This window comes from Patagioenas fasciata, chromosome Z, assembly GCF_037038585.1.
Source record: "Patagioenas fasciata isolate bPatFas1 chromosome Z, bPatFas1.hap1, whole genome shotgun sequence".
NCBI lineage: Eukaryota > Metazoa > Chordata > Aves > Columbiformes > Columbidae > Patagioenas > Patagioenas fasciata.
The window spans coordinates 60528061-60554211 of record NC_092560.1 but is presented as its reverse complement, the minus strand read 5'-3'; the positions used below and the strand labels follow the sequence as shown (position 1 = coordinate 60554211).

The 26151-nt window shown below is 38.8% G+C and overlaps 1 protein-coding gene across 4 annotated transcripts; it reads right to left on the bottom strand.

The window, feature by feature from the left end:
* Nucleotides 1-412: 412 nt before the first annotated feature.
* EMB (embigin) lies at nucleotides 413-25907 on the bottom strand. Of its 4 annotated transcripts, none has more exons than XM_071802219.1 (11): nucleotides 25361-25907; nucleotides 20194-20277; nucleotides 17964-18053; nucleotides 16612-16710; nucleotides 14236-14407; nucleotides 12973-13061; nucleotides 10112-10239; nucleotides 8733-9012; nucleotides 7945-7978; nucleotides 5042-5116; nucleotides 413-2494 (listed from the first exon to the last, which is right to left on the bottom strand). In XM_071802219.1, exons 1-10 carry the CDS (start codon nucleotides 25458-25460, stop codon nucleotides 5047-5049), a joined length of 1146 nt encoding a protein of 381 aa, XP_071658320.1. In that variant the 5' UTR covers nucleotides 25461-25907; the 3' UTR covers nucleotides 413-2494; nucleotides 5042-5046. The 4 variants fall into 4 exon arrangements, with proteins under 4 accessions (XP_071658320.1, XP_065717867.1, XP_065717869.1 ...); XM_065861795.2 differs by having other exon boundaries at nucleotides 413-3867; nucleotides 25361-25906; XM_065861796.2 differs by lacking the exon at nucleotides 413-2494 and adding an exon at nucleotides 3891-4466 and having other exon boundaries at nucleotides 25361-25906.
* Nucleotides 25908-26151: the final 244 nt, after the last annotated feature.

Here is a 26151-nt window from a genome sequence, read left to right as displayed (position 1 = left end):
CACAATATTGTCAGTTCACACTGCTCATAACTACTCTTCTTGTTATTGCATATATATCAAACAGAGGCTATTCCATTTCCTGTATACATCCTACTGCTCAAACAAAAAGCATCAAGTCAGAATGTAAAATAAGGCAACTGTGATAAAAGCATTAGGCTCAGTAGTCTTTCACTAGAAAAACAGATTTTACGTCAGGTTTCCTCTAAACTTTTCAAAAACATACTGCAAAGTAAAAAATGAATTTAACTAGGGTAAACAAATTCTTTCCTTCAAGGCACTGTTACATAACTTTTAATGTCAATTTGAAAATAATTCACAAAGTCAGTTGATAGAAATATTACCCTAACAAATGAGAACAAAAACCTTTATTTGGTTAAGTTAAAGGCTGAATAGAAAAACAAATCAGATGAAGTTTCTGTATGGAAGAACAATTTTTATTTTGCCTAAGATGGAACCAACATTACAAATCTGAAGTCTTACAAAATTCAACTAGAAAAATGAATTCTGTTAAACAGTAAACTTAAACAATTCAAATTACAGTAACAAGTTGTAAATTTTAGAACTTGGTTTACATTTCCATAAAGAATTTCCCTGCTTTGTATACACATTTTCTAGCATAAGAAAGTGACAGGACTGCAAAACTACTTTAAACCAACTGACAACAAATTTCCATGGTCGTAACTTCTGATTCTCTTATGAAACATAAGTCTTCACCTACGCAACTGCTCAGCAACAGTAGATTGTTTTCAGTCACTGTACAGAAATCCCTATGCAAACACTCTGCATGGCACAACTAAGAAAACAGTTTCTGCTACACATTTGCATCTTATCTTCCCTGTAGACAACTAATGGCAAGCCATCTCAGCTCCTGCAGTCTGTTCCTCAGGACCCCTATGGAATACCTGCAGGTCCTTCCCATGTCCCTACAAGTATTCCAAACTGCCTTCTTCCCTCACTCCTTGCCCATTCCTGTTTTTTGGGGAGTTCCCAGCTAGAACTGCAATGTGACATGACTAGTTGTGGTCAGCCTGCCTGTGCTAGGTGGCTCAACACTTAGAGCACCACTGGACTGAAAAACTCCCTCTCCACTAAAGACACCAATCAGTCTCTAATTTTAATTGCTCAGTAGCCAGGGTTAAAAAGCTTTGGAGGGTAAATTTCACGACAGAATATAAACCTTATTTTCTTTGGTTGGAAAAAAGTGTCACATGAATTCTGGTTTCAGTCTCAACATTAGTACTCCCAGGTTTTTCCTTTCTTCCTCAGGACTGTGTGTCCAATGACCTATAGCTAATTATTTAATTATGTTGGCCCACTGTTAGGTAATTCTTAGGTCTCTTTCCTAAGGAAATATTCATTCAGTTATATCTGAGCTCAGAGTTTGGAAACTGTTCTAGTAATTGTCAAGTTTCAGTCAGGAATCTTGTCTCACAGCTGCTTGTGTCTACTTCGGACCTATGAAAAGTAGGAATTTGCAGTGACCAGTTTGAAGCATTAGGAAAACAGCCCTTCAGAGTTACTTTGCAGACTTTAATCTTGTTGTTTAAAAAATGGATAAGGCTTTTGTTGGCATAGAAACCAGTAACATATCACCTCTTTTAAGAAAAAAAGGATTTGATCTTGGAAAAGATTTGCCGAACAAGTATAATGGTTAGACAGCTTACCCATAACTCAATTATTACTGATTAATGTTTGTTATTAAAACTAATTTTGTGGATCCTTACACTTATCTCTAACTGCTGTTTGACAGAAATACCTTCAAGATTGTTCTGGTATCTCTTGGCTGAATGATGTAAAAAAGTCATTGTCTAAAGTTTTGGTTTAAGGCTGCTGCATTTTTGTTCTATTGAAGGCTATGTTTGCATAATAAAACAGATACACAAAGCAACTGGAGTAGGAATGTTTTGAATATATACAATATGTATTTCTCAAAAATATACATTTCTACATTTCCAGAGCTTCCTATGTGGTAGGGGTTGTTTATGCCTTTGAAGCTATGACCATTAATGATGCCGTGTTTATAATTTAATGTTATTTATTATTATCCTCCGTAGGGGAATGCAAGAAGGTTTGAACATAGGCAGCATGAAGAATAAAATCATTTACCAAGATGAAAAACCGACCTGCCAACCTAGAATTAAACACCAAACCCCTTGCAGACACAGCAAGCAGAACAAGCTACAGGCAGGTCAAAACTACGAGAGCAGCCAGTTTAACCAAACTGTAATTCTCCTGATATAACAAACACATCATATATCTAAAATATACGCTTAATCCAGGTTCTCCAGCTCCTGTCTGCCTTCAGTGCAGCCATTGTTTGCAAACACATCTATTCATGTAACTTGCCTATGTTGGCCAAGACGTCATACCACAATTTCAGGATCAGGTAAGAATGCTCAGTGAAGGTAGAAACAAGTTATCATTTCTAATTAAAAGGTGTTTTTTTTTCTTTCCAGACAGTATCTAGCCTCCTTTTTGTTGCAAAAGGCAGAATCTGAACAAAGCAGAATTAATAACTCTTAGATCTGTAAGTAAGCTTACTATTTTTCCTACTGAATTTCCTAACAAAACCAAACCCACCAACTATTTACTACCAAAAAAACTTTCAAACAATTAATATAGAGAAGTAAATCTTTTTAAACTGCAAACATTTACTTACTGTAACAAAAATGCTGTTATAACAATGATAAATTAATACACAAACCTGTAAATGCATTCTCATTTTACAGTGCATAGAAACTCTAAGGCAAAATACAGTAAGTACAGGGAAATCATCAGTGTTCAGCCCTGACAGTCAATCACTTAGTAGTTACATACTTCCCACTGTTTTTTATTTGGGCTTTAACTTCTGGTTGTTAAAGCTGTAAAACAAACTATGAAAACCAAAAAAGCATAGATCAGACCAGATATTAAGAAGTTTCAGGAAAAGTACAGTATGCTGCAAGAAATTAAAAGTACCAACTTGACAGGACATGTGAAAAGAACTATATAGGTATATTTGTGAAACTCCTGTCTTCTGCGTAACTGAAAACCACAACACTAATTTCGCAGCTCTCAGATCCTGCACTAATTTGTGCAAGCATAAGGAACTCTTTCAGTTATATTCTGATATAGTGCTGTATCCCCTTTGCTTCTTTCATGTACTCCAAAATATCATTGAAGTATCTGATCGGTACAGTATTAGCATACCCTTCAGCCTATTTAGAATTACAGTATAGCAGCACAGACATATGGCAGGACATCTTCAGAAAATTCATATCTTGAGTATTTGGAATGTACCTGTATTTTTTTCTTATTTAAATGAAGCAAAGAAAAGTTAAAAAGACATTTTACTGTCCAAAGCAAATTGCAAAACTGCCAATGTTTCATTTAAATAAGGATAAAGGTTTCCCTTTGAATATTTCTTTGGTAAAAAATGGCTGTAGCACATTTCCTTCATCTGCTAGTAAAATTAATTTTCTTTGGCAGAAATACTGTTTTGATCTTACAAGTCCAGCTTTGTCACACTTTGATAAGAGGCCCATTCTGTATTACCTGTTCATTCAGTGAATGCAAGGTTGGTTTCAATTCAGGACATAAAAATCAAACAGATCAGTCATAAACCAATAGGAAGTCTGATCACATACAGACTGCCTTTTAGTAGTAAAATGGCAAATAACGTTACAGACAGCAAAGGTCTAAATGCAGGATATCAGAATACATTATCATCTGTGTAAAATAAGCAGTTTCACAGCTAATTTAAAAGCATCTTATGAGAAATAAGTGTAGAGGAGTTTACTTAGAAGCATAGTAGATGTTTAAAATGCATAGCTGCATACATCTTCCGTAGCTTTGTGATTATTTCCACTTCTGTAGGGTTTAAATCTCCTGAATTAAAAAAAATAAACATCTCCTCATAACATGAATTATATTATTTTGCTTAATGTTTTCTCATATTTATTTGGAAATAAATTTCATTCCAGTTCGTATTTTACAACTATTCTGGATGATCCAACATGCAAATCTGAATCCTTACTGATTCACTGAGTGTCATGCACCAAAAGGACTTTACAAGAATGAAACCTCAGATCCAACACAGGACAAATCCTTGGAAACCTCTGTCACAGCAATCAACAAGTACAATACCATGCAGGAAACATAGGAGACAATATACTCTTGAAAAGTATTTGTTCTTGATTGTTTTCCAATTTGTTACTCTTTATATAAACTTTACCTGACACTTTCTGTTCTTTAAAATGAAGGGTATGGAAACAATCTTCCTTTGGGCTTATGAGCAAAAGCAGTACCAGCAGTGACATGAATGCCAAGTCAATCACACCTCTTATCTTGAGATGAGAGACTGAGGTGCCAGATGCAGAGGGGAATAATAAGGGGAAATAGCTAGAGTGTGTAGAATTGGTCCTCAACTGATAGACCATCCTCTGAAAACCCTTCCCCAGCTGGCGTAAGTAGAAGCAGCCTTTAAACTGTAAAAGGGCAGAGAATCAGGGAAGTTCATTATACAGCTTCCACAGGGATACATACTCTCTGCTTTCTTCTACCACTAATACATTCAGTCACCATCTATTAAGCTTTCTTTTCTTTCCTAAACTCACATAATCCCTTGCTTCTTATCTTTGGTACTGTCACATTCCCCACTTGTATTACACTTGCATCCTTCCTCTATAAACTCAAGATATAGTCTGAGCAGGATTTTGGACACATCAGCAATTCTTACATGTCTCAGTACCTACCTGGCATTCACAGAAATGTTTCCTGATGTTTCCTGAGTTAAACAGGTTAATCTGGGTCCTCTTTTAAGGACTGCATGGGTACAGAGAACTATTAAACCACAACGATGATGACAGCATTGAATTAAAAGGTTTTGGACTCCCTGATGTTATATCATAAATAACTATACATTGTTTTTCTTAATAGTTTATTACTATGTTGTTCCCACATCAGAAAAAAAAACCCACAGATTAGGATGGCACAATGGATTATTGTCCTTGTACTAGGTTGCTCAAGAGAAAGTTAAACTCTGGTTTGTTACATCTCTTACCCTTTTTAGGAAAGAGATTCAGTTCTTCTCTGCCTAGCACTACTGCCTCCTGAACCATTGTTTTCTTCTGATTTGCTGAAAAAAAAGAAAAGTTACATTCCAAAACTCAACTATTTCAGTTTAGGATGAGCACAGTCATTCCAGTGTCACAATCTAATCACAGAGTACATCTAAAATGTATTTGATTTTCTCTTTTAGTATGTGAAGTTATAAGGAAAAAGATTAAACAGAATTTAAGCAATCAAGATACTTACTGACTCTTGAAGTCTTTCAGCCAAGTAATAAATGCTCAACTCAATCCCCCTCAAAAATCCCACAAAGTCCTGAGCAGAAGCTATAACAGTAATAGAATTCCCAGAAGTTATTGTTATACTATCGTTTCATTTGGTGTATTGAGTTTCTATAGGAAGTGAAGGTCCAAATAATATACAACCAACATACAGCTCAACATTCTCAGAACTGAAACAGCCATATGGTTGCTCTTTCTGGAGTACATACAACTAGCTATATGGTGTTGGTCACAATCAAGACTTGAATTAACAAATCTCTTGCTAAAAAATTCTATTTCTGAATCACTAGTCTCCCACCTAATACATTGTTGGATGTGACACTTTAATTATAGCCTTAACCAAGTTCAGCTGTGTATTACTCATTACTTCACATAAAGAACCCGAAGAGTTCCTTTGCAGACATTCTCTCTGGTACACAAATCTATTTTCTAAATAGCCAGTAGTTGAAATAAATTCCAGTTATTAAAATTAGGCAGAAGTACATGGTTTACTAAATCTTCCTGATATGCATTTATCTAACATAAAACTCTAAAGTACAGATCTAGCAGCTGATCATACCACATCCCACATCTCATCAAGCATGAAAACATTATTTTAATGCACCATACTGTGCCACAATCCTACTCTAATACAGTTTCAGTATGTTTATAAAAAGCAGGGCTGTGCAACAAGGGCAATTATTGAATTTTCAACCCAAGACATATCTCCAAACACTTACTATAATAGCATACTATATGCCCAAGACATACGCCCACTTTATAGCATAATCTAATTACCGTTTTCAAGCTGTTTAGGTAAAGAGAAAAGCACCAAAATACATTTTCAGCTAATACTGGAAAAAGAATGGGAAAATGAATACAACACAGGGAAACAAAGACAGTCACTGTGGCGAGAAATTCAAGAGGAACAACAGAACTACTCAGGGTAAAAAAACAAGGGAGATAGGAGGAGAGAGTGGATTAAGTGGAAAGAAAGCTGGAGTAGACCCGACTCATCTAAAGACAAGGGGAACTGCTTGGCTACATCTTAAAACAAAAGGAAAGTTACAGGCCAAATGAAGTGAAGTTTGCTGATGACACGAAGCTGGGAGGAGTGGCTGACAGGTCAGAAGGCTGTGCTGCCATCCAGCAGGACCTGGACAGGCTGGAGAGCTGGGTGGGGAATAACCTGATGAAATTTAACAAGGGAAAGTGTAGAGTCCTGCCTCTGGGCAGGAATAACCCCAGGTTCCAGTATAGGTTGGGAAACCTGTTACAGAGCAGTGTAAGGGAAATGGATCTGGGGGTCCTGGTGTACACAGGATGACCATGAGCCAGCACTGTGCCCTTGTGGTCAGGAAGGCCAATGGCATCCTCAGGTGTATTACAAGGGGGGTGGTTAGTAGATCGAGAGAGGTCCTCCCTCCCCTCTACTCTGCCCTGGTGAGACCCCACCTAGAATATTGTGTCCAGTTTTGGGCCCCTCAGTTCAAGAAGGACAGGGAACTGCTGGAGAGGGTCCAGTGTAGGGCAACAGAGATGATTAAGGGAGTGGAGCACCTCCCTTATGAAGAAAGACTGAGGGAGCTGGGTCTCTTTAGTTTAGAGAAGAGGAGACTGAGGGGTGACCTTATTAATGTTTATAAATATATAAAGGGTGAGTGCCACGAGGACGGAGCCAGGCTCTTCTCTGTGGCAAACAATGATAGGACAAGGGGTAATGGGTACAAACTAGAAAACAAGAGGTTCCACTTAACTTTGAGAAAAAACTTTTTCTCAGTGAGGTTGACAGAACACTGGAACAGGCTGCCCATTGGGGTTGTGGAGTCCCCTACTCTGGAGACATTCAAAACCCACCTGGACATGTTCCTGTGTAACCTCACCTAGGCGTTCCTGCTCCAGCAAGGGGACTGGACTAGATATCTTTTGAGGTCCCTTCCAATCCCAAACATACTGTGATACTGTGAAAATAATACACTTAAGGATTTGTCTCCAGGCTTACTTGCTAAAATACTTGCTTAAGGCCTGCTTGCTTAATTGGGCCTGCTGTAACAGTCTAGATACAGTGAGTTAAAATGCAAAATTGAAGATCACTGAATTGTTAAAACTCAAAGAATGCTTGAAACTTGTGTAACCTCAAGTGAAACTCCAGCAACATCAGCCACCAACATCTGCGACCAGGTCTGCCGTGTGCTCAGGCAACACGAGCCACCAACTGCCATAAGATGCCCAGGTTATGACTTGCAAGTGTGGCCATCCACCACTAGGACCAAAACCTGTCACCTTGGACCAGTGGACCTGAGACCTGAGCGCTGCCAGCACCTACTGGGACCTGGACTCTGGTACCAGCACAACCCAAGACCTGCAATCCCATCTTTGCTTATCTCTTCCTTATCTTCTCACATACCTGCTTAACGTTCTTCCTAATCTCCCCCCATTTTTCTCTGTTGCTCTAGTTTTAGGCATAAAAATAACAATAACATTGTTTACCAGCATCTGACCTCGTTTGTCTTAATCTCACTCTTGGGATCATTTTGAACCTTCTCCAGTCCAAAAGTGGACCAGGTCCCCACAACAGTGTAATATGCAAAAGAGTATAAATATTATCTACAGTATAAAAAAACCCTTTACTTACAGCTGCTCAATTTGGTCAAACTCTTTTTTGTGTTCTGCAAAACAGAAAAAGGATTATATAAGGTCTCAGTTTAACAAACACTAGAAAAATTGTTTAATTATATTTACTCCATATACAAGCAAAACAGAATTTTTTCATTGTTTCCTTAAATTTGTAATTCAAATCATATTCTGCTACTCAAAGGAATCACCTGCATATTTGTCAAAAAATTACTTTGATCAAGTGTTATTAATCTGGTTTTAATACATACCATGTAATATACTATACAGAGAAAAATACACATATGTATATATAACACCTTACATGTACTATATATATAAAAATCTGTGCACATATGTGCCTATGTCTGTCACTTCTGTTTCATCCTGCACATCTAGATCAGCTCACCTAAGTGTACCTTAGGTAAAGCAACCAGTGTGTTCCAATACGTTTTTCCTTATTGCTCAATTTCTTGACAGAAGTTTCTCCCATGAAGACTACTAACAGTTGCTTCCATTCCTAAGCATTTCCCCAAAGAGTATAGCTTCTAAATTCCTTTGTCTTGTAAGGAAAAAACATAAGGACTATATCAAACCCTTCATAAGAAAGCACTGCTTATTGAAAGCACTTTGCACCTAAATTCTAGGCTCACGGACAGTAATTAAAAATCTGAAATAATGCAACATTTTAGGAAGTATTTCATAAAAAAGTAAAAAAATCACAATGAACTTCATACGTGAAGTGCTTCATACATGAAGAACTTTGGCTGCAATTTCAAAAAAAGCTAGAAAACATTGAAAAATACTTACCTGCTCCTTCTTTCTTTTTTGAAAAAAATTCATAGAGCAAAATAATAGTTACTAAAATAGCAACTTCAGCAACGACCGCTACAAAGGGTTTGAGAGGCACTGCGTAGGTCAAGACTTTAAGTTGCAGTTTTCCTCTACTTTTGCCTAGTTTGAAAGCAGCTTCACAGAAATATAGACCACTGTCTTCCTCTGTGAGTTTCAGTATCTTCAGACGGGTTACATTGGCGAATACTCTATCAATTACATACTTGTCTGCTGGCACTGAGTCATTAATGGCAATCTGCAAACAAAAAATATTACAAGTCTTATTAATGCAACAAGAAAGTCTTTATATTAGCAACAGATAGTTCTGTGTAGAGAGCTTTACAATAAGAACAAGAAGCATCTGTGAAACATGTTTACTCCACCTCCAAGGGTAGGATTTATCTTAGCTGACCACCCTTGTTCATTTACATTCAATGGAGGAGAAAATACGCACTTGTAGTGAGCAAGCAGTCTCACCTGGCTTAGTCTATTTAAGATCAGATGAAAGGTACCCTTGACTCTTCACTGACAAAGGCAGCATTAGGTGTCACGATCTGATACCTACAGCACAAAGCATGCACTTTCAAGGAAGCTGAGCCGGGAATGCTGCTTCAGTGGGGAATATGTTAATAGTCTCCTAAGTCAATGCTACTCTGCAGGAAGAGTGGAGGAGACAGATCTAGCTACCTTGTCTTAGTGGACAGTGCTTCCCCCAGAAACAGAGAGGCTATGACTCCAAGGCTAAGTGGAATCCTGAAAGGTGGTAAGTGAAGGAAGAAAACTGCTGAGCTAGATTTTTTTTCTTCACAGCCTTTAAGGCAGGAGCTAAAGTGAGAAGTTGCAGCTCCTTCAAAATCAAGTGGCATAGCAGTCTCCCTCACAGAACGACCTCCTTCAGGTCCAGTGCCCCAGAGAGGTCATATGGGCTGGGAAACGGAAGTACTTGTACCTGGAGGAAGAGGAAGAGAAGGGACCCTCAAGCCTCTAATACCTTACATGTGTTTAAGGAGTGTCCTCCTACGACAAGACTTTCATTATCAAGTAGTAAGATTTGAGCAATATAACCATGATTAATATAGTAAAGACAAGCCTCTCAAGACTTACCTTATTTGTTTTACTCTTATCTGGGCTGTAAGAGTACAGCAAGAACTTCTTGGAAAATAAACATCATACAAACCAGAATAAAAAAACACCCCTGAATTATTACTTCTAAATATCAAATTTTTTCCATGTGCAGAGACTTACATTAAATTTAATTTAAGTGTAATTTGTAGAGCCTACAGTGAGAAGTCATACTTGTTTGTACTTGTTTTTTTGCAACATGGTTTTGCTTGGCTAACAGATGGAAACCTTACCTGTTCACTTCCGTTGGTCCTATACCAGGTCCAAGCAACAGGAGTGTACTCAGAAATTTCACAGATCAGTATGGTCATATCTCCTTTATAACTGATTATGGGTTTTTCTCTTGCTTCAATTTTTGGTGCTAAGAACAAGTAGAAAAGAGTTCATCAAGATAAATATATGTAGGTATGCATTTAGAGTAGTCCATTTATTTCCTTTCCCTTAAACTCGAGTGATTCTATCATTCATAGTCTAAATGAAAAGTCATTTCAGGTTGATATTCCATATACAGAATTTGTGTAGAAGACTACAAGAATTCTATTCTCAGTTGCTGTATGAATTTAAAAATTGCCAATTAATACTGAAAACCAAGTAAAAAAAAAAATCAGACTGACTTCTCCTCTTGCCCATTTCCCCTTTCCCTTCTTGACAGATGTAAGCTACATGCTTCAGTTCCAGTGCACTGGAAAACATAGTAATTTTTCTGCAATTTCACTTAATCTGCAGAAACTAATAGAAGTCTATTTCTGCCATAATGGTATCTGGCAAGTTGTGTATGCAGAGAACTTTTTTTGTAATTAAGACAAAACTGCAGATTGAGGGAGCTTGCTAATAAGAAATATTTTTTCAGCTGAAGTAATGACTTTCAGGTGCATGCCAATAAAAAGGACTTTTGGTCCAAACTTGCTAGGGACAGAACATGGCCACAAGAAACAAGACTTCAGATGATAACTTCAGAGGTACTTGTCCCAGCCATTATAACTGCAGATGCTCCACAGCCTTCCAAGAGCAAAAGCCCAAAAGAGGCTGTTGAATATATTGAGGCATCCCACAGACAGAGTTAGAGGTAAGCAAATAATATCATGACAGAGTATGTTATTTCCCCTTACCTCTTCATCAGGATGTTTACCAGCATGTCTTCCTCAGATCTATTAAGTTTTATTTCAAGTTTCATTGCTCTGTCTTGTAAGTACAGATCTAGTATGTCTTTCAAATTATATTGGTCATACTAGACCAAATAGGCCAAGAACTTGCTTTCAGCAGTTATCATGGAACCATTTGGTATAAACTAAGATTGTTCTTGTTCCCTCTCCTCTTTTACTAGCTGAGCACAAATTAATTGTCCCAAAAAGTTCACTTCTTGTGAGTATTACAACAAAAATTCCATTCCAGAAATATACATAAAACCTTGTTGCTAAGAAGAATACTGCTTACAACCTCAGAATTTGCTGCACCATATATCAATCCAGCCTCATACCTAGCACAGTCTTCTCACTTCATATATATTTGTTCTAAACATTAAACACTATCCTTTTAAGGAGTAGCAAGTAAAAGCTTAACTCCTAAATATCTGCAGGGTTATATCAAGTCAGGATGGGGGAAAGGGAAGGAAAAAGCAACACATTCAATAATACCTGCCTAGTGGAAAAGGCTACTGCAGTTTCTTACAGCAGTGATTTCTTTATCCACTGAGTATATACCAACACATTACTCATCTTCCAGTTTGAGAATTGTTCTCTCTGCATTGTTGACTAGAAGATTCAAGGACTTTTTCCAATTTCCTTCACTCTTGCACTAATCTTAAGAAGTGTCAAGGCAAGTTTTGTGGCATCACAAGTGGCAGCATTCAACCATTGTGAAGTAATTCTCACATCTTGTAATAAATCAACCAGTCCTATGCACTGTTCTGGAAAAGATGACTTCCCTATTGAGTCATTCCTGCCCTTACTGAAATAGTTATTGTATACTTTCAAAAGAATAAGGTCTCCCTTGTCTTTAATCTAAACAGACTTAGGTAGCCATTCAATTAAACCTTACCCATACACTGACAAGAAAAATATCTAAGCATTTTTAGAGATTAAAAGGTCCAAATAAACTACAATTTTGTCTTTCTTCAATATTGTAACCTAGTCTCCCTTGGCTGAAGGTTTGAAAGCAGATAGCAACATCACTGTTCAAGACCCGAACATACATGAGAGAGTCTCCTCAAATTGTATGACCAGATATCCTGCTGAACAAAGCCAGGTTGCAGCACTGAACTACAAAGCCCTGGTGGTTAGTTTAGCTGACATTAGGGTAGCTATTTGAAAATTTAGAACTTTTAGAAGCCTGCATTCAGGAAGAATCTTAATATATTACAGTTTGTGGAGTTTTCACAGATCAAATTCTTGCCTTCTTTGCAAAATTCAGGTGGTAGGAACAGAGAAGGAAATTTTTCTCATTAGAGATGACAGCTCTCAGGAGTTTTTATTTATTTCATTTTCACATGTCTTCCATTCAACTGGATTTCACCAACTACTGCTAAGGGCAACATTACTGGAGAACAGAATACAAAACAGAAGGGCACTCATACTGCCCAATGAAGCAAAACAACTTTAATGTAAGAGCTCTTCTTATACCCTATAGAATGAAAGAGGCACTAAAGCAATAAGTTGGCATTTCAGAAATACAACTGAATTCTTCCAAAAACCTGCCTCCATTCCGACAATCACTGCTCCTCTTGTAAGACAAATCTCAAAGTCATTTGCTCTGCTTTTTGAAGAGTTTATCTGAGACACCATCCTTTCCTCTCACCCTCCAGAAAGTTGTGAGTATTCATTCTTGCCATAGGGAGGGACAGTGAGGGAGAAACCAGTTACTCCTTTGTGAAAAAAGTAGGCTTATATGCCTTTTGGCTATTAGCAGATTTTCTTAATAAGGCTTTTAGTTTTGCTTTAAATTTATTCTCCCCTCCTTGCTATAGAAATGCCTTTGATAGTTATTCTCACTTATCCTGACCATATTAGGAAATTGAGTTGCAATTTCTATAGTATCCAGAAACCATATTAATATAGGCTTTCAATGGTGAAGTAAAGCAAAATTTAAAATTACTTGCCTTGTAAATGAAACGTAGCTCTCATTTCTTGTTGACCTTTCAGAATACAACTGTAACTTCCCAGCTTACTGACATCCGAGATCATCAATCTTCAAAAACAAGTTTCACCAATTTGCTTTTTTGCTTTTATTTTAAGTTGTCCTACAACTAACAGTGACTGCTAATAAACATTCTAAAGAAACCAGCAGCAATTAGTAGTGGAGCAAAGAACGTGCATCACTGAAACGCTAGGATTAAGGTTTAGTGCAACGTAGAAACAGAATAGCACAAGCATATCTGGGAACATAAATATCATTTTCAACCTTGCTGCTCACAAAAGGCCAAACATCTTTAAGCAGTATGATCTACAGGTTGCCAATTAGACATTCGTTTGTCAAGTGAACTATATAACATGTGCTCTATAGTACTTCAGAAGAGATTATTTAAATGGTTTGCTCTTCTTAAAGCCAGTCAGTCAACATAGCTTCACCACAGAGCAGTTTTAAAGAGCTGCAATGTAATCAAGTCCAGCATCTTCTCTGCTGGCAAACTACACATTTCATAAACACTTTGAAAACTATTTACATGGTCGTACTTGTATGTGGAGTAGCAGAAAAGCGACAGTACATTCTCACATTTTTTAATCATAGAAATTTTATATAAATATTATTTGTTAAGAAACAAAAGCAATACCAAAATCAACTGGAGACTACCTGGTTAGAACTAAAAATATGTAAATGTACTAAAGTCTAACAGCGAATTGTAACAGTTGAAGAAAGTTTTCTACATCATTTCCTGAGTCTCTGCGAGGTTCAAAATAGTTAAAAAAACCTTTAAAACAATCCAAAACAACTTTACTGTAAAGCTAACTTCTCTCTTTGCTAACTATGAAGGAAGAAAACACTTGTCATTCATGCCTTTCAGACTTCTGCAAGGCAGCACTGAGGTGGAAAATAGAATGTGGAAACAGAAATTCAGGTATCTTAGTCTCAGGCTGACATTACTACATCACTGACTGTTACTGGACCTCAAAGAACTGTGTCTTTATTCTATATTCTTAACAAAACCTTGTTTTTTCAGCACTAGAGGAAGAACAGGAGCTCTCTCTCCAGGTTTAAGGTAACTGCAACCTTTTTCCTTTCCTGTAGCTTCAAGATGTTCATTATGGGCATATATTAAATATTTGGCTCTTTAATACACACATGACTAATACTGGGCAGTGTATATGCATGTGGTAACAACTCCTTAGAACCTACAACTCAAACTGTAAAGAATGTTACTTACTGGATGCTCCAGCCATTTTCAGTTTTATTATGTGGAATTATTTCACTTCCCTTCTTCCAAGTCACTTGAAGAATTTTCAAATGAGAATATTTAACTTTCAACCTGCATGAAAGTTGAACTTCAGCTGCTCTGTCCAAACTGATACGTTTTGCCAGAGGAAGACCATGAATACCTAAAAGTAGTTTAAAAATTGTTAATGAAAGACTTTTTTTGATTATGGAGGAAGAAGAGATTCAAAGATTATGTTTTACATATGCTGGATTACAGGTAGATATAGTGTGCTGCTGTTATACTTTCTAAGGTATAAAAATCTGCAAAAATAAGTGTTTCACAGTTTTTTTTCTTAAGCCTTGACTTATGATACACATTCATTACAAAAATGACACAGTTGCTCCATTCTATAGGTAAACTTCCTAGAGGGCTCTCATATTGAAACTTACATAGTCATTTCACTGAAAGCAAGCTAGCCTCATGCTTCTACATAATTTAACCCAAACCAAAATATCTTAAGCACTTAGCTCCCACCAGGGGGAAAAATGTCTGTTCTCAGTCTGAACTTACTTTTTGACTTCACATTTGGTACTAAAAAAACCAGGATTTATTGGATTAAAAATATTAGTAAATTATATTAATAATAACAAGTTAGACTTGTAAATATCTATAAATATCCAGGGTTTAGCCAGCTGCAAATTTCTACAATACTGTGAGACTACAGATAGGGTCCTGTTGCTAGTGAAGTTGTTGATAAAATCCACAACCTTAACACTGCTGGATCTGGCCTTCTGCACTACAGCTACCCAGCTTGAAACCAAATTATCTTCAAAACAAACTATTGCTGCCTCTGCCTTCCTAGTGGCAAGCCACTAGAATTACAGTGTGAAAACATTTCAATACAGTAGAAGAACCTGTCACTTTTTTTGCTTTTAACAAGCTCCATAAGCATAAAACAAGCATATTCAAAAGGCAGGTTTCAACAGCTGGCATCTTCTCTGATCCACATAAACAGCCTTTTATAAAAAAAACACCTTGGACTTTGTGCGCATCAGTACTGATACTTTATTTCATAATCGGGTTTTTCTTCCATACCTTCTAAATACAACTGTGGTTAGTTCACCTCAATACTCCATGAAAACTTATTCCACACCTCACCTTAGTCCTAGAGCTACCTTGTAGTGCTTGATATAGCTGCATTTCACAGCTCAAATTCTTTCTGAGAAAAAAAAAATGAAGTTTTAAGGTACAGCTCATTGACTTACTAATGCAAGTTGTAACTAAGAAGCCACAAGGTCTGGCTGAAATAGAACACCAGATCCTCCTCCACGATTTTTAATCTTCACTGGGTCTAACAGACATTTACAGCCTTCAAAACAGCATGCCCAGAACCCCCAGTCACAGCCAAAATATTACAGACCTGTTGAACTGCAGTTAAACTTAAAAAGTGCAACACTTCAGTCCTTCACAGCAGAGCAAAATTGCTTACTGCAACTCATTTATTAGAGCCATTACACTCAAATAAGCCTGGCACAACTCACCTCGTTGAGGCTTTTTATGATCAAAGTGATGTTGCAAAACATTTCACAGAACAAAAGTTATACAGTCAGATTAAATACACTGGTTAAAAATAGAATCTGTACCTTTTGATATAATTTTAAAAATAAATCCACACTAAAAATAAATGGAACACAAAAACCCTATGCTGTTGAAGATTAACCACTAGCAAGACTGCTATCTGGGGCATCTCTGTACCAAGAGTACACATACCAGAACAAGAAACAGACAGTACCTTAAGTTTCCTGATAGAACAAAACATAGCACAAATGCTGAGCAATTATGTCAAGCTATCATAACAATACTTTGCAAAGGAGTTCTAATCTCCTATTGAGAGAGATTTCAGTTAGATCAGTTTTTCCAGTTGTCCAAGAAACTAGTCGTAAATGCTTATTTGACAATTGGGAACTTTGTCTACTTTAGGAATAGGTTTATCTTGCCTTTTCTCCATGCTTTACGTCCTGTAATGCTGCAAAGCTGACTAACACCTCCTGTTTAACAAGTACCCTAGCTTATATGGATTCACTAGTGCAAAGGAATTGTCACTTGAATTTACTTACGGGAATAGACAGCTATGAGTTGCTTTTACTTATGGTTTTAATAAAAAAGAATCTCCTCCTCCAGTGCAAAATAGTTACTCAAACACAATATTCAATGGTGTAAACTTATTAATCTTTTATTTTACTGAGCTCTTCACTGTGCGCATCTCCACTCAGTCTCAACACCAAGAAGCTGTCATCCTACACGCTTCTACAACTTATACAGAAGATTCTGTGCAATCATAGGCATTCAATATAACATAACTGGAAGAAAAAATAACACACTTACCAGGTAGGCGTATCTCATACTTCAAAGTAGTGATATTAGATATGTCCAGTTGTCCTGCCTGCTTGAGCACTTGTGTGGTAACATCTGGACCTAATAAGGCTGTGGGGGAGAAGCAAAGTGATATGTTATGATCCTATAATCATTGCAAATGTCTCTTATAGCAATCTTTGGGGAAAAAAGGACCTTGCCAAATGAAGACTACTATGGGGATCCTTTCATCTATCTTGCATGTCAAAAGCCAGAATCTTAAAGCAGCAGTGTTGTGTGGCCACTATTACAGTAATTATACCTTTTTAGAAGATGTTTTCTAGCTTTACTGTAATGTTGTAATTGGGAATGTCAATACTCTAAAAAGGTTATAACTATCTATTTCATAGCCTGATTCAAAGTCACCTATACACACAGCTTCTCCTAAAGCTTACAGATGGGTCCTAGAACTGTACAGGACCACATCAATGTCTAAGCAGAGCTTGGAAATGTAATCAGCTTTAGAAAAATAAAGGAGAAACAGAAGGACAAAACACTCCCATTCCCAAAGCCACTACAATTTGACAACACACCTCAAAAGCCGGAGGTAGACTATCTAATCTAGATGCATCTCTAATGAATGTGGAGGCAAGAATGCCCTGTGCTCCAACTGAATATGGTCAGACTCCCTAACCACTCCACAAAACTCCTGATATACTGTAGGGAATTTCCTTCCACACACAAAGAATATCAATATTGACCATCATCTACCTGACTAAATTACACTCATTTCCTATTGTGAGGGAAAACTTCATTTAACAGGTTTAATGTGGCCAGCAAAATCCCTTTTCTGTAGGGCTATGGATAGCACAGTATTCAAAGACTATCTTTATAAAGCTCTACAAAGCTTGATACAGCTATGAGGCAGGAAACTGTAAGCATGAACAGTCTGTTCCCTCCACTATATTTGTTCTCATGCTCTGTGCCTTTCAAGAATAAAGCAAAAAAGCAAATTAATAAGTTAAAGATTTAAAAATAGATGCAGCCCACCTAAAGAGCCATCATCCTTCCACATCTACACAAAATTGTTTCATTAGTGTTGTACTATCTGCATGCAAGTTCCTAGTAAACTGAACCACACTGTGGGAGAAAACATTAGAAATTATGTTTAAAGGTAAGGTCAACTCAATACTGTTATAACAATTGTCAATTTTTTCAGTTTCCAGTTACTTTTTATACAGCTTTAACTATCAAACTGTTTGTCTTGATAGTTATCAATCAACATAGATCCTCTGTAACCACTTTATTTAAAAACATCAAGGTATAACCTTAGGGTAACTGAAATTTAACAACTTAACTAGACGACAACACATGATCACTTTTACCATGTGTAGATGCATCATGTCCAAGTGTCAAATGATCTGAAGGGCTCCCCTGACTTTGCCAGTTGACAGTATATGTGGTTGTCATGGGCTCTGAAAGGTGAAAAAAACAAAACCTGTTACAAAAAATTGGTTTTCATACAAATTAGTCCTGAAACAGAAGAAATGGACTTCCCCTCCCTACACCCATAGCTTAAACGTTTTAAGCTATACTTCACGTGCTTGCAAAGTAATTTTATTGCCATTTATTTTATAATGCATCACAGAAATATATAAACAGTAATTATGGATTGAATCTGCCTAATCACACAGCATTATAGGAGAAAATCATTCTAGTTTTTGTAAAGAGAGGCTTCATTATCTCTTCTGTCCACAAATTGAAAAGGTCCCCACTCACAGCCAGGATAAAAAGAAGAGTGGGCTACAACTTCAGTCTTCTTACAGAGAATCACCAGGTGGCAGAGTTGATCACTGTGCTGTAGAAAGAGTTTCTCTTGAAAGCCTAGATCTTCCTACAATTATTCCTTCTCTTTTCCCACATAAAATACTGAATGCTGAGGTAAAGTTCTAAAATGCATGCCTCTTGACTACAGTTGAGAGAATCTGGCTTGCTGAAGGAGGTCTCTGCTAGGGTTTGCATCTGAAGTCTCTAAGCAAGAGGTACCACATGCCTTCCAAGCTGATCGTCTGTTCTGTAAAGCAGCATTTACCTACAGGTCAGCATATAACACAAGGAATGCTATGCCACAGGCAATCAGCCTTTTGCCTGGCTTCTTCCATCTGCACACTTCAAACATGCCCCTGTGCTTCAAGCAGTAAAAGTAACAATAAACCTGTATATTAGGGTGGACAACACAGAAGAACAGAGCTTGAGGCTACTTAATTTGCTAGTTGAACAGTAGTGTTGTCAACCTCAACTATTAGTCCAAAATGGCTCTTTATGTAAAAAAATAAAAAATTACAAAGCTGTCTCCTGGCCTGTTCCTCTTAACAAGAGTACAAGCAAGCCTTGATCTCTCCCTGAGAAAAAAAATAGTCCAAGTGTTTACCCCTGAAATAACATGTGAAGGCTGAAGGAGTTTTGAGGAAACTTCCTCCATATGTGTGTACAAAAAAACCTGACAGCATGCCAAGGTTGTCCTGGATCACCTGAGTTCATGTCAGCCTACTACATGCATCACCTGGTTTGTTACCAAATTCCCTTATGACAATAGACTCATAAAGCACCAGTATCAGTTCACACAGTAGCATTATCCATCCACAAAAAAACCTAGACAGCCTTTAAAATGTCTGGGACAGTAATAAGATCATCATACTGATTTTCTTCCTCATTCACATACCAAATGAAAATACTCAGGTGAGGTCATATCATACAGAATACCTTGTGTATTTTAACTCATGCATACACATGATTATGTATGGATAGAATTATTGCATTTATTAGTTATTGTGCTCCCTCTAGTGCTCATATACATTTGGTTAAAAAGCTCTGAAGATGAACACTAGGCAAATAGCATTATCATCTCCCAACAACACTGTAGACAGAATAACTTGTCAAAACTTGAGTTCATGTAGAAGTATAACTTGCACATGTTTAATATGTATGAATCAACATGAACTTTGATACACTGCTGCTCTGATCTGTATGGATAAAAGAGGGATGGGAATCAACAGTCACCAGCATCTTCTCCTGTCTGGAACATTTTTTCTGCTCCCTACCACACCACAGTTAAGGTTCAGAATATGGTGGACAAAGTGTGGGGATGACACAAGGTTTTGACACATCCATAATTAAAAAAAAAAAAATACATGGAGGGAGCTACCAGGCACAGTGATGCAAGGGCATTATTGTATCTCTCACTAACATAAAAGCATAAGGAGGAGTCCTCATATGAAAAATTATCAGATAACTCTTAGAACAGAACTTCCCACAATGGTTCTGGTTTGGGAATTGTCCAATCTCCATGGTCACTGTCTGGTTGTATGGCACATAAGCACAATACCATGAAAGTGGCACTTGGATAGCTTTTCCCATGGTCTTTGAGCTGCTTATGACACTTAAGCTCTTGCAGTGGCTTTAAAAGGCCCAGATGATACACTTACACCCATTTCTTCTGAAGCATCAAAATCTTTTGTCAAGAGGCTTTGCATGGAAAGGTAAACTCTACATGATAACTTAGTAACACTAGGAAAAGATATTATAGCTTTAGGTGTACTGAAATAAAACAACTACCAGATGATTCATTAAGTCCAGCCTGCATCTTTGTCAAAGAGTTTGCCTGAGGCTGATTGGCATCTTGTGTTGTCATAGCTGGATCTGAAAAGAAAAAAGGGTTTAAAGAAACTTTATTCCCTCTCAGTTGAACTGAGTCAGAAGTATCTAGTTCATAAAAATAATTCAGGTTCTTCTCACTATCTCTACTATCTACTATCTCTATTTTTTCCCACATTCTGAGCATATACAACCAAAACATGCAAGAATTACTTCTCATTAGTTCTTCAGCTTACTTTAGGCAATAAAAGCCTAAATAACAGACACAGTATTTATTTGACCTCTAATTTCTGCATAGATATCTTCTCCTGTACTTAGCCCATAGTCAGACAAATCCATTCTTCAGAATGCTCCAGACCACCAATAAACTTCATAACCTGTATTCAAATACTGTCTTGTTTGTGGGCTTAGACCACCACAGCTTATGACAGTGAGGCTAGTTGATTATTTTCATACATAGATTAGCAGACTCACAGAATAAGGAACTCATTACAATCTTACGTACCCTGTTTTGTGATACAGTGAACAACCTCCTTTCTTTCTATTTTCACCTTGGTAAATAAACCAAAAGGCAGTGTGTCAAACATGGACTTCACCAAGTAATACTAATGATTATTTCAATTTTCCTTAACACCACTACAAACCAAATTCTACTCCCATAACACAGTTTTCTAAAGAGACAGGCAAGACTCCAGAGTTCTGATTTATGTTCTTGACTGGAGAAAGGACACTGGGGAAAAGGCAGAAAACCTGCTTAGAGTACGTTGCTGTGTCATTGCTGTCTATTAAGAATTCAAGGTCCCCAGCTATTTTATGAAAATGGAGATGTTTGCTTCTTCCTTTCTGTTCCTACACTTGGTTGGCAGAACTGTTCGCATGAAATCAACACTATATCTTCACATGCCTAGGTATTCCAGAACACATCCTGCTGCCATAGCAGCAGGACACACTCTTCCTCAGACTCACAGCAATCTCACATTAGCAGCTTTTAAATTATTTGGCCAGTAGTTACACAGGGGAAAAAAAGACATGTTTTGCAGTTATAATTTAAGTCTGGAAGGGGTAACAAGCTCTGCTAAGCAACCAGGACAGCAGCAAGATAGAAGAAAAGTGAAAAGCTACATCATACTTTAAGTGTGTTCAAACTTGTTGAGAACTGTGTGCCTCCAGCAGAAGGTAAAGTCAGCACCCTGCCAGCTCCTACAAGTGAACAACACCATCAACACTCCTACCCCATTTCATCACTATAGGCATAGACAACGCAGAGACCCTCCCACTGGCACCTCCAGCACACAGTTACTCCAAACTACAGAGAATCATGCCCAGCTTGCACCATCTGCTTTCTCAATCTGTCCATCATACTTCAACCAATCTGTATCAAGAGTAAAACAAGATGGTCAAAGGATATGCTTTAAAAAAAATAAGTATTAGTGGTTTTTAACAACAGGCTCTTCATTTTTCATACTTTTTCATACCAGGCCACTGGTCCCACGGCCAAGTGTTCCCCTCCCAGCCTTTCATCCAAGCAAAGAACTTAAGAAATTTGCTCTGAATATCTGCTGGTTTACAACCCATCCAGTAAGGAGACCTATTATTATTCTCTACTTGTCAGAGGTGCTGAGAGCAGGCAGAGCTATTATGCCTCTGATACTCACAGTAAGGTTGAAGAAAGGTCTACGAATTTTTACATCTGCAGTATCTTGAGGCATTCCAAGGATGTCATGGATCACCTGACTATGTCAGCTTAGTATGCATCACCTGCACAGTAATTAAAATCCCTAAAGATGATGAATTTATAAGGTGCCAGTGCCAACCATACAGCAGCTCTGTTATCTCTCTGCAAGGAAGCCAGATAACTTGCAATGTGGTTTGCATACTAATAGGGTCCTCAATTTGGCTTTCTCCCTTAATTCACATACCAAATGAAAGCAGTCAATGTTACTTCTATTCACCACTCCTTCCACATCTTGGCTCTTACATGTCCATATGTCTAGCACAGAGATAACATGGCAACAATCTCCTCCTTTTATACACACCTGCTGAACAGCATCAGAGAACAGGATGACCCAGAACTGCACTATTAGTGTCAAAGCAAGCAGTGATATAAGCAAGTCAAGTGGAATAACTTCCCAAACTATTGAGTTACGGCTGTATGCATTACCCTACAACTGATTTGCACTAGATGTAATCAATATTGTGTTAGTTTGCTGAGTTCTTGTTGCCCTGATCTTTACGTAGGACGGAGCAGTTGAGAGTATGAGGTCATTAATTTATTTTTCTACCTTATTTCTGCCCCCTACTGCAACCAATATTTGTGGAATAAAGTGTGGATGTACCATCCATGTCACTGCCAGAGCAATTTCAGGCTTTAAAATCTATTTGCTCTTTTTCAGCCAGAAAAGTGGTTGAGCAGGAAAAGGCTGAAATACAGTGTAGTTTAATTTCACATAATCAGTTTAACATTTACTGTAAATGAATTTAATATATTTTTATACCCTGTGCAAGAATTCAGCAGCATCCAGAAACAGCTGATAGAACCTCCTGCAGCCTGGGCACTCCTGAGGCAACGAAGGATCCACATGAAGGACTTCCAAATGCCCTAACAGAAGCCCTTCTCTCAGGACAAACCAGGAAATTACAGCCTTGAAGCCAGGCCTGTAATGAATGAGGCGTATCCTCAACTTGTAAAATTCACTGGTATCTTTAAAGACAGAAGTTTGGAGATAAGATGTCCTAGGTTTGCATTTCCTAAAGGAATTTGGCAGCACATGCTGTAACTAAATTAGGCAACCACAACAGTAACCACATAAAGCAGCAAACTCTGAAAAACCATGTTGTGACATTTGCTTAAAAATTACTCTCAATACAGAAAAAAAAATGTGATGGTTTAAATTTTTCAAAGCAATTAAATAAACAGCTAAAAGACAAAAGTAACTATATAATAAGAACTCTCTCCAAGGTATTTATCACAAAATAAAATCTAAGAGATCTCTTGTGGTACTTGCCTGACCAGCTGCAGCAGGCTATGCAACCTGCCTTTCTACAACTCAGCCCTTGTGCATATAGTACTCCCTCCAGCTGCTTTTACTGCAAGCACTTATTTTGATTGAAGAACCTCCAGTGAACCTCCACATCCCCAGAGCACACCCTGTTTCTGGACTTCACTAGAAGACTCTGTTAGTTCTCCTCCCCCTCCAAGGGAACATGAACTTCCCTTTGCTTCACCTGTACATGTAGTCCATGTGCTTGAGTAGCTTTTTGCACATTTGGTTATTAACCAATGGAAGCATAAAATACACTTTTCTCACATTTAAATCATCATGGAAATCACAGTATGAAGCCTCCATACCTAGTTCATACAAATATAAAAACATTTAATAGAAGTCTGAAAAACAGCAGCCTCACTTTGTACAGATAAAAAGTGCTAAAGCCAGTGGCTCATTTCTGATGTTGGTTCAAAACCAAACACTGATATTCATGACTTCAAGAAGACTGTAGATCTATCCAAACTTTGGGAAACCAAACAGGATTTTGCTCATTTTGTTGTTGTTGTTTTTTGTTTGTTTTGTGGGTTTTTTTGTGGTTTTAAGTTATATTTGGTTTTCCCCTCTCCAGAAGAGGATATAATTTCCCTAATGGCTTTACATGAACTGCAAATGACTTCAACAAACAGTACACACAGTTTTTTGCAGTAATAGTCAAAAAAACACCATGTGGCTAACTTGCCATAATGTGATTCACATATCCGTACAAATTTCAGGCCATTTGCAGTCACAAAACTTTTTTATTAGTGAAATCAACTGTTAGAAAGGACTTTAAGTTTTATGAATGTGTATATAACTGCACATACTTTAAATAAGCTTTAAGAAGTACAAAGCAGATTCTCCTCTGTGTGCATACATATATTTTTGTATTTTAAACAAGCCTTGAGACCTGCAAAACACATTTTCTGTCCTTTCACATTATGTGAAACTACTGCAAATTTTACAGAAGTTATCACACAGGAAGCTGTATTGCTCCTCTCAGGAAGATCAAGAGAGGCACAAACATACAACCATTTACATATCACACACTGAAAGCACAGCTAAAGCCTTAATGGTTAATTAAAGGCACAGCAATAATGTTCACATATATGTACTGGCAGAACTTTCAGTCTTGGCAAGACACACTAACAATCACATCTTGCACAGCAAATATCAGCAACCTGGTATTTCCTTCCATTACCATTCTCTAATACCCTGTGATGCTTGAAAAAACAAGGATTAAAAACAGAAATCCAGTAGTTTTAAAAATAAGCCCCTGCTTCCTCAGAAGTAGCTGGCCTGCTCCTGAACTGCTGAAAACCAGCAGAGGAAGAATAGGGCCCAGAAGGCTGAAGTCCCTCTTCCTTAAATGTCACATTTAAAATGCAGTATTAAATCCTGCAATGAACATTCCTCAGAACCTGCTAAGCATACCAATATTTCAGTAATTCAACTTATCAACTTCAGTTCTTTCAGGACTTAAATAATACTTTATTTGATACAGAGAGGGCAGCAATAAAACACTACACCTCAGAGTCCTACACCTGTGAACTAGCAAATCCTCCCGTTTGTGAGGCAGAAAGTAGAAGGTGATATTAGACCACAAGGCTGAACATGACTGGACATACTCATGGACTGCAGCCAGCCCACCTGCCTACCAGAACACACACACGGGAAGGCAACGCTAACGACCAGCACATCGTTCCTTAAAACACAGCAGAGAACGGATCCCTGATTTCCAGCAAGTCTACGAAAAACCCTAACGCTTTTCTGAAACTGAAGAGGGAAGCGCAGAGGGAGGCCAGGGCGGCAGGTGCCCCGCAGCGTCTGCCCACGAGGAGGCAGCGCTGGGGGCTTCCGACCCCGGCGAGGGTCGAGGCCGCTGAGGTAGAGATGCGCGCCCGGTCGTTTAAATAGGCAGAGCCGAGAGGCAGCCACCTTGCCGGGCCACCACTCCATCCCCCATGGGGAGCTCGGGGGACTCTTTGGGGCAGGGAGGCCCTTTACTCAGCCGCAGCTCCGGAGCGGTACCACTGCCCCCCCGGCCCACCCTGACGCTGATGGACAGCAGCCCAGCCCGGGCCGGGTGATGAGGGAGCGTTTACCTGCGGGGCTTGTGCCCGAGAGGCTGGGGCAAACCAGCAGCAGCCACAGCAGCAGCCACAGCAGCCGCCCCGGACGCTTCCCACAGAAGGCAGCAGGCATGGTGTCTCAGCCGCCGCCGCACTCCCACTGCCGCTCCCCGCGGCCGCTCTCAGGCAGCGGGCTGGACTCGGCCTCTCACCGCGCAGGCGGCGGCTCAGGAAACCTCAAGCGGGCCGGACCGGGTCTGCGGGAGAGCCGGCTGCTGCCGTTGCGACAGGGATCAAAACTAAAGCGAAGCAGCCGCGAAGCCACGAACAGGGCAAGCGCCAGGCAGCGGCCGTTAGGAAAAAGCTGGGAAGCCGTTAACAGGAAACGGACACCACTCCACACCGCCCGCCCGCGCGGCCCCGCCGGCTTTATGTGGCGGGCGGAAGGGTGGGTGGCACCGGGGCTAATTGGAGACGGGCCCTCGCACCTGGCCGGGTGGGGAGTCTGGCTGGGGCGGCTGCGAGTACGCAGTAACCGCAGGGAGGGTGCGTTGTGTCTCGCTGTCGGCGGCAGCGGCTGGTGCCGCAGGAGCGCCTCTGCCCGAGCAGCCCTGAGGCAACTGGCTCGTCAGGGTTTGCTCCGGGCAGAGCGGGGCTGGCACTGCCCTTTGCCTGGTGGTTTTCTGGGGAGCCCCGCTTGGAGGCTTAGTGGCTCCAGTGTATTTGTATGAGAGCTGCAGCGTTTCACAGCTACTTCTCTAAATCTCTTGGCTTGTGTAGTAATGCTGGAGGAGCACCATTTCTTGCAAACTCTTGCCAGGACT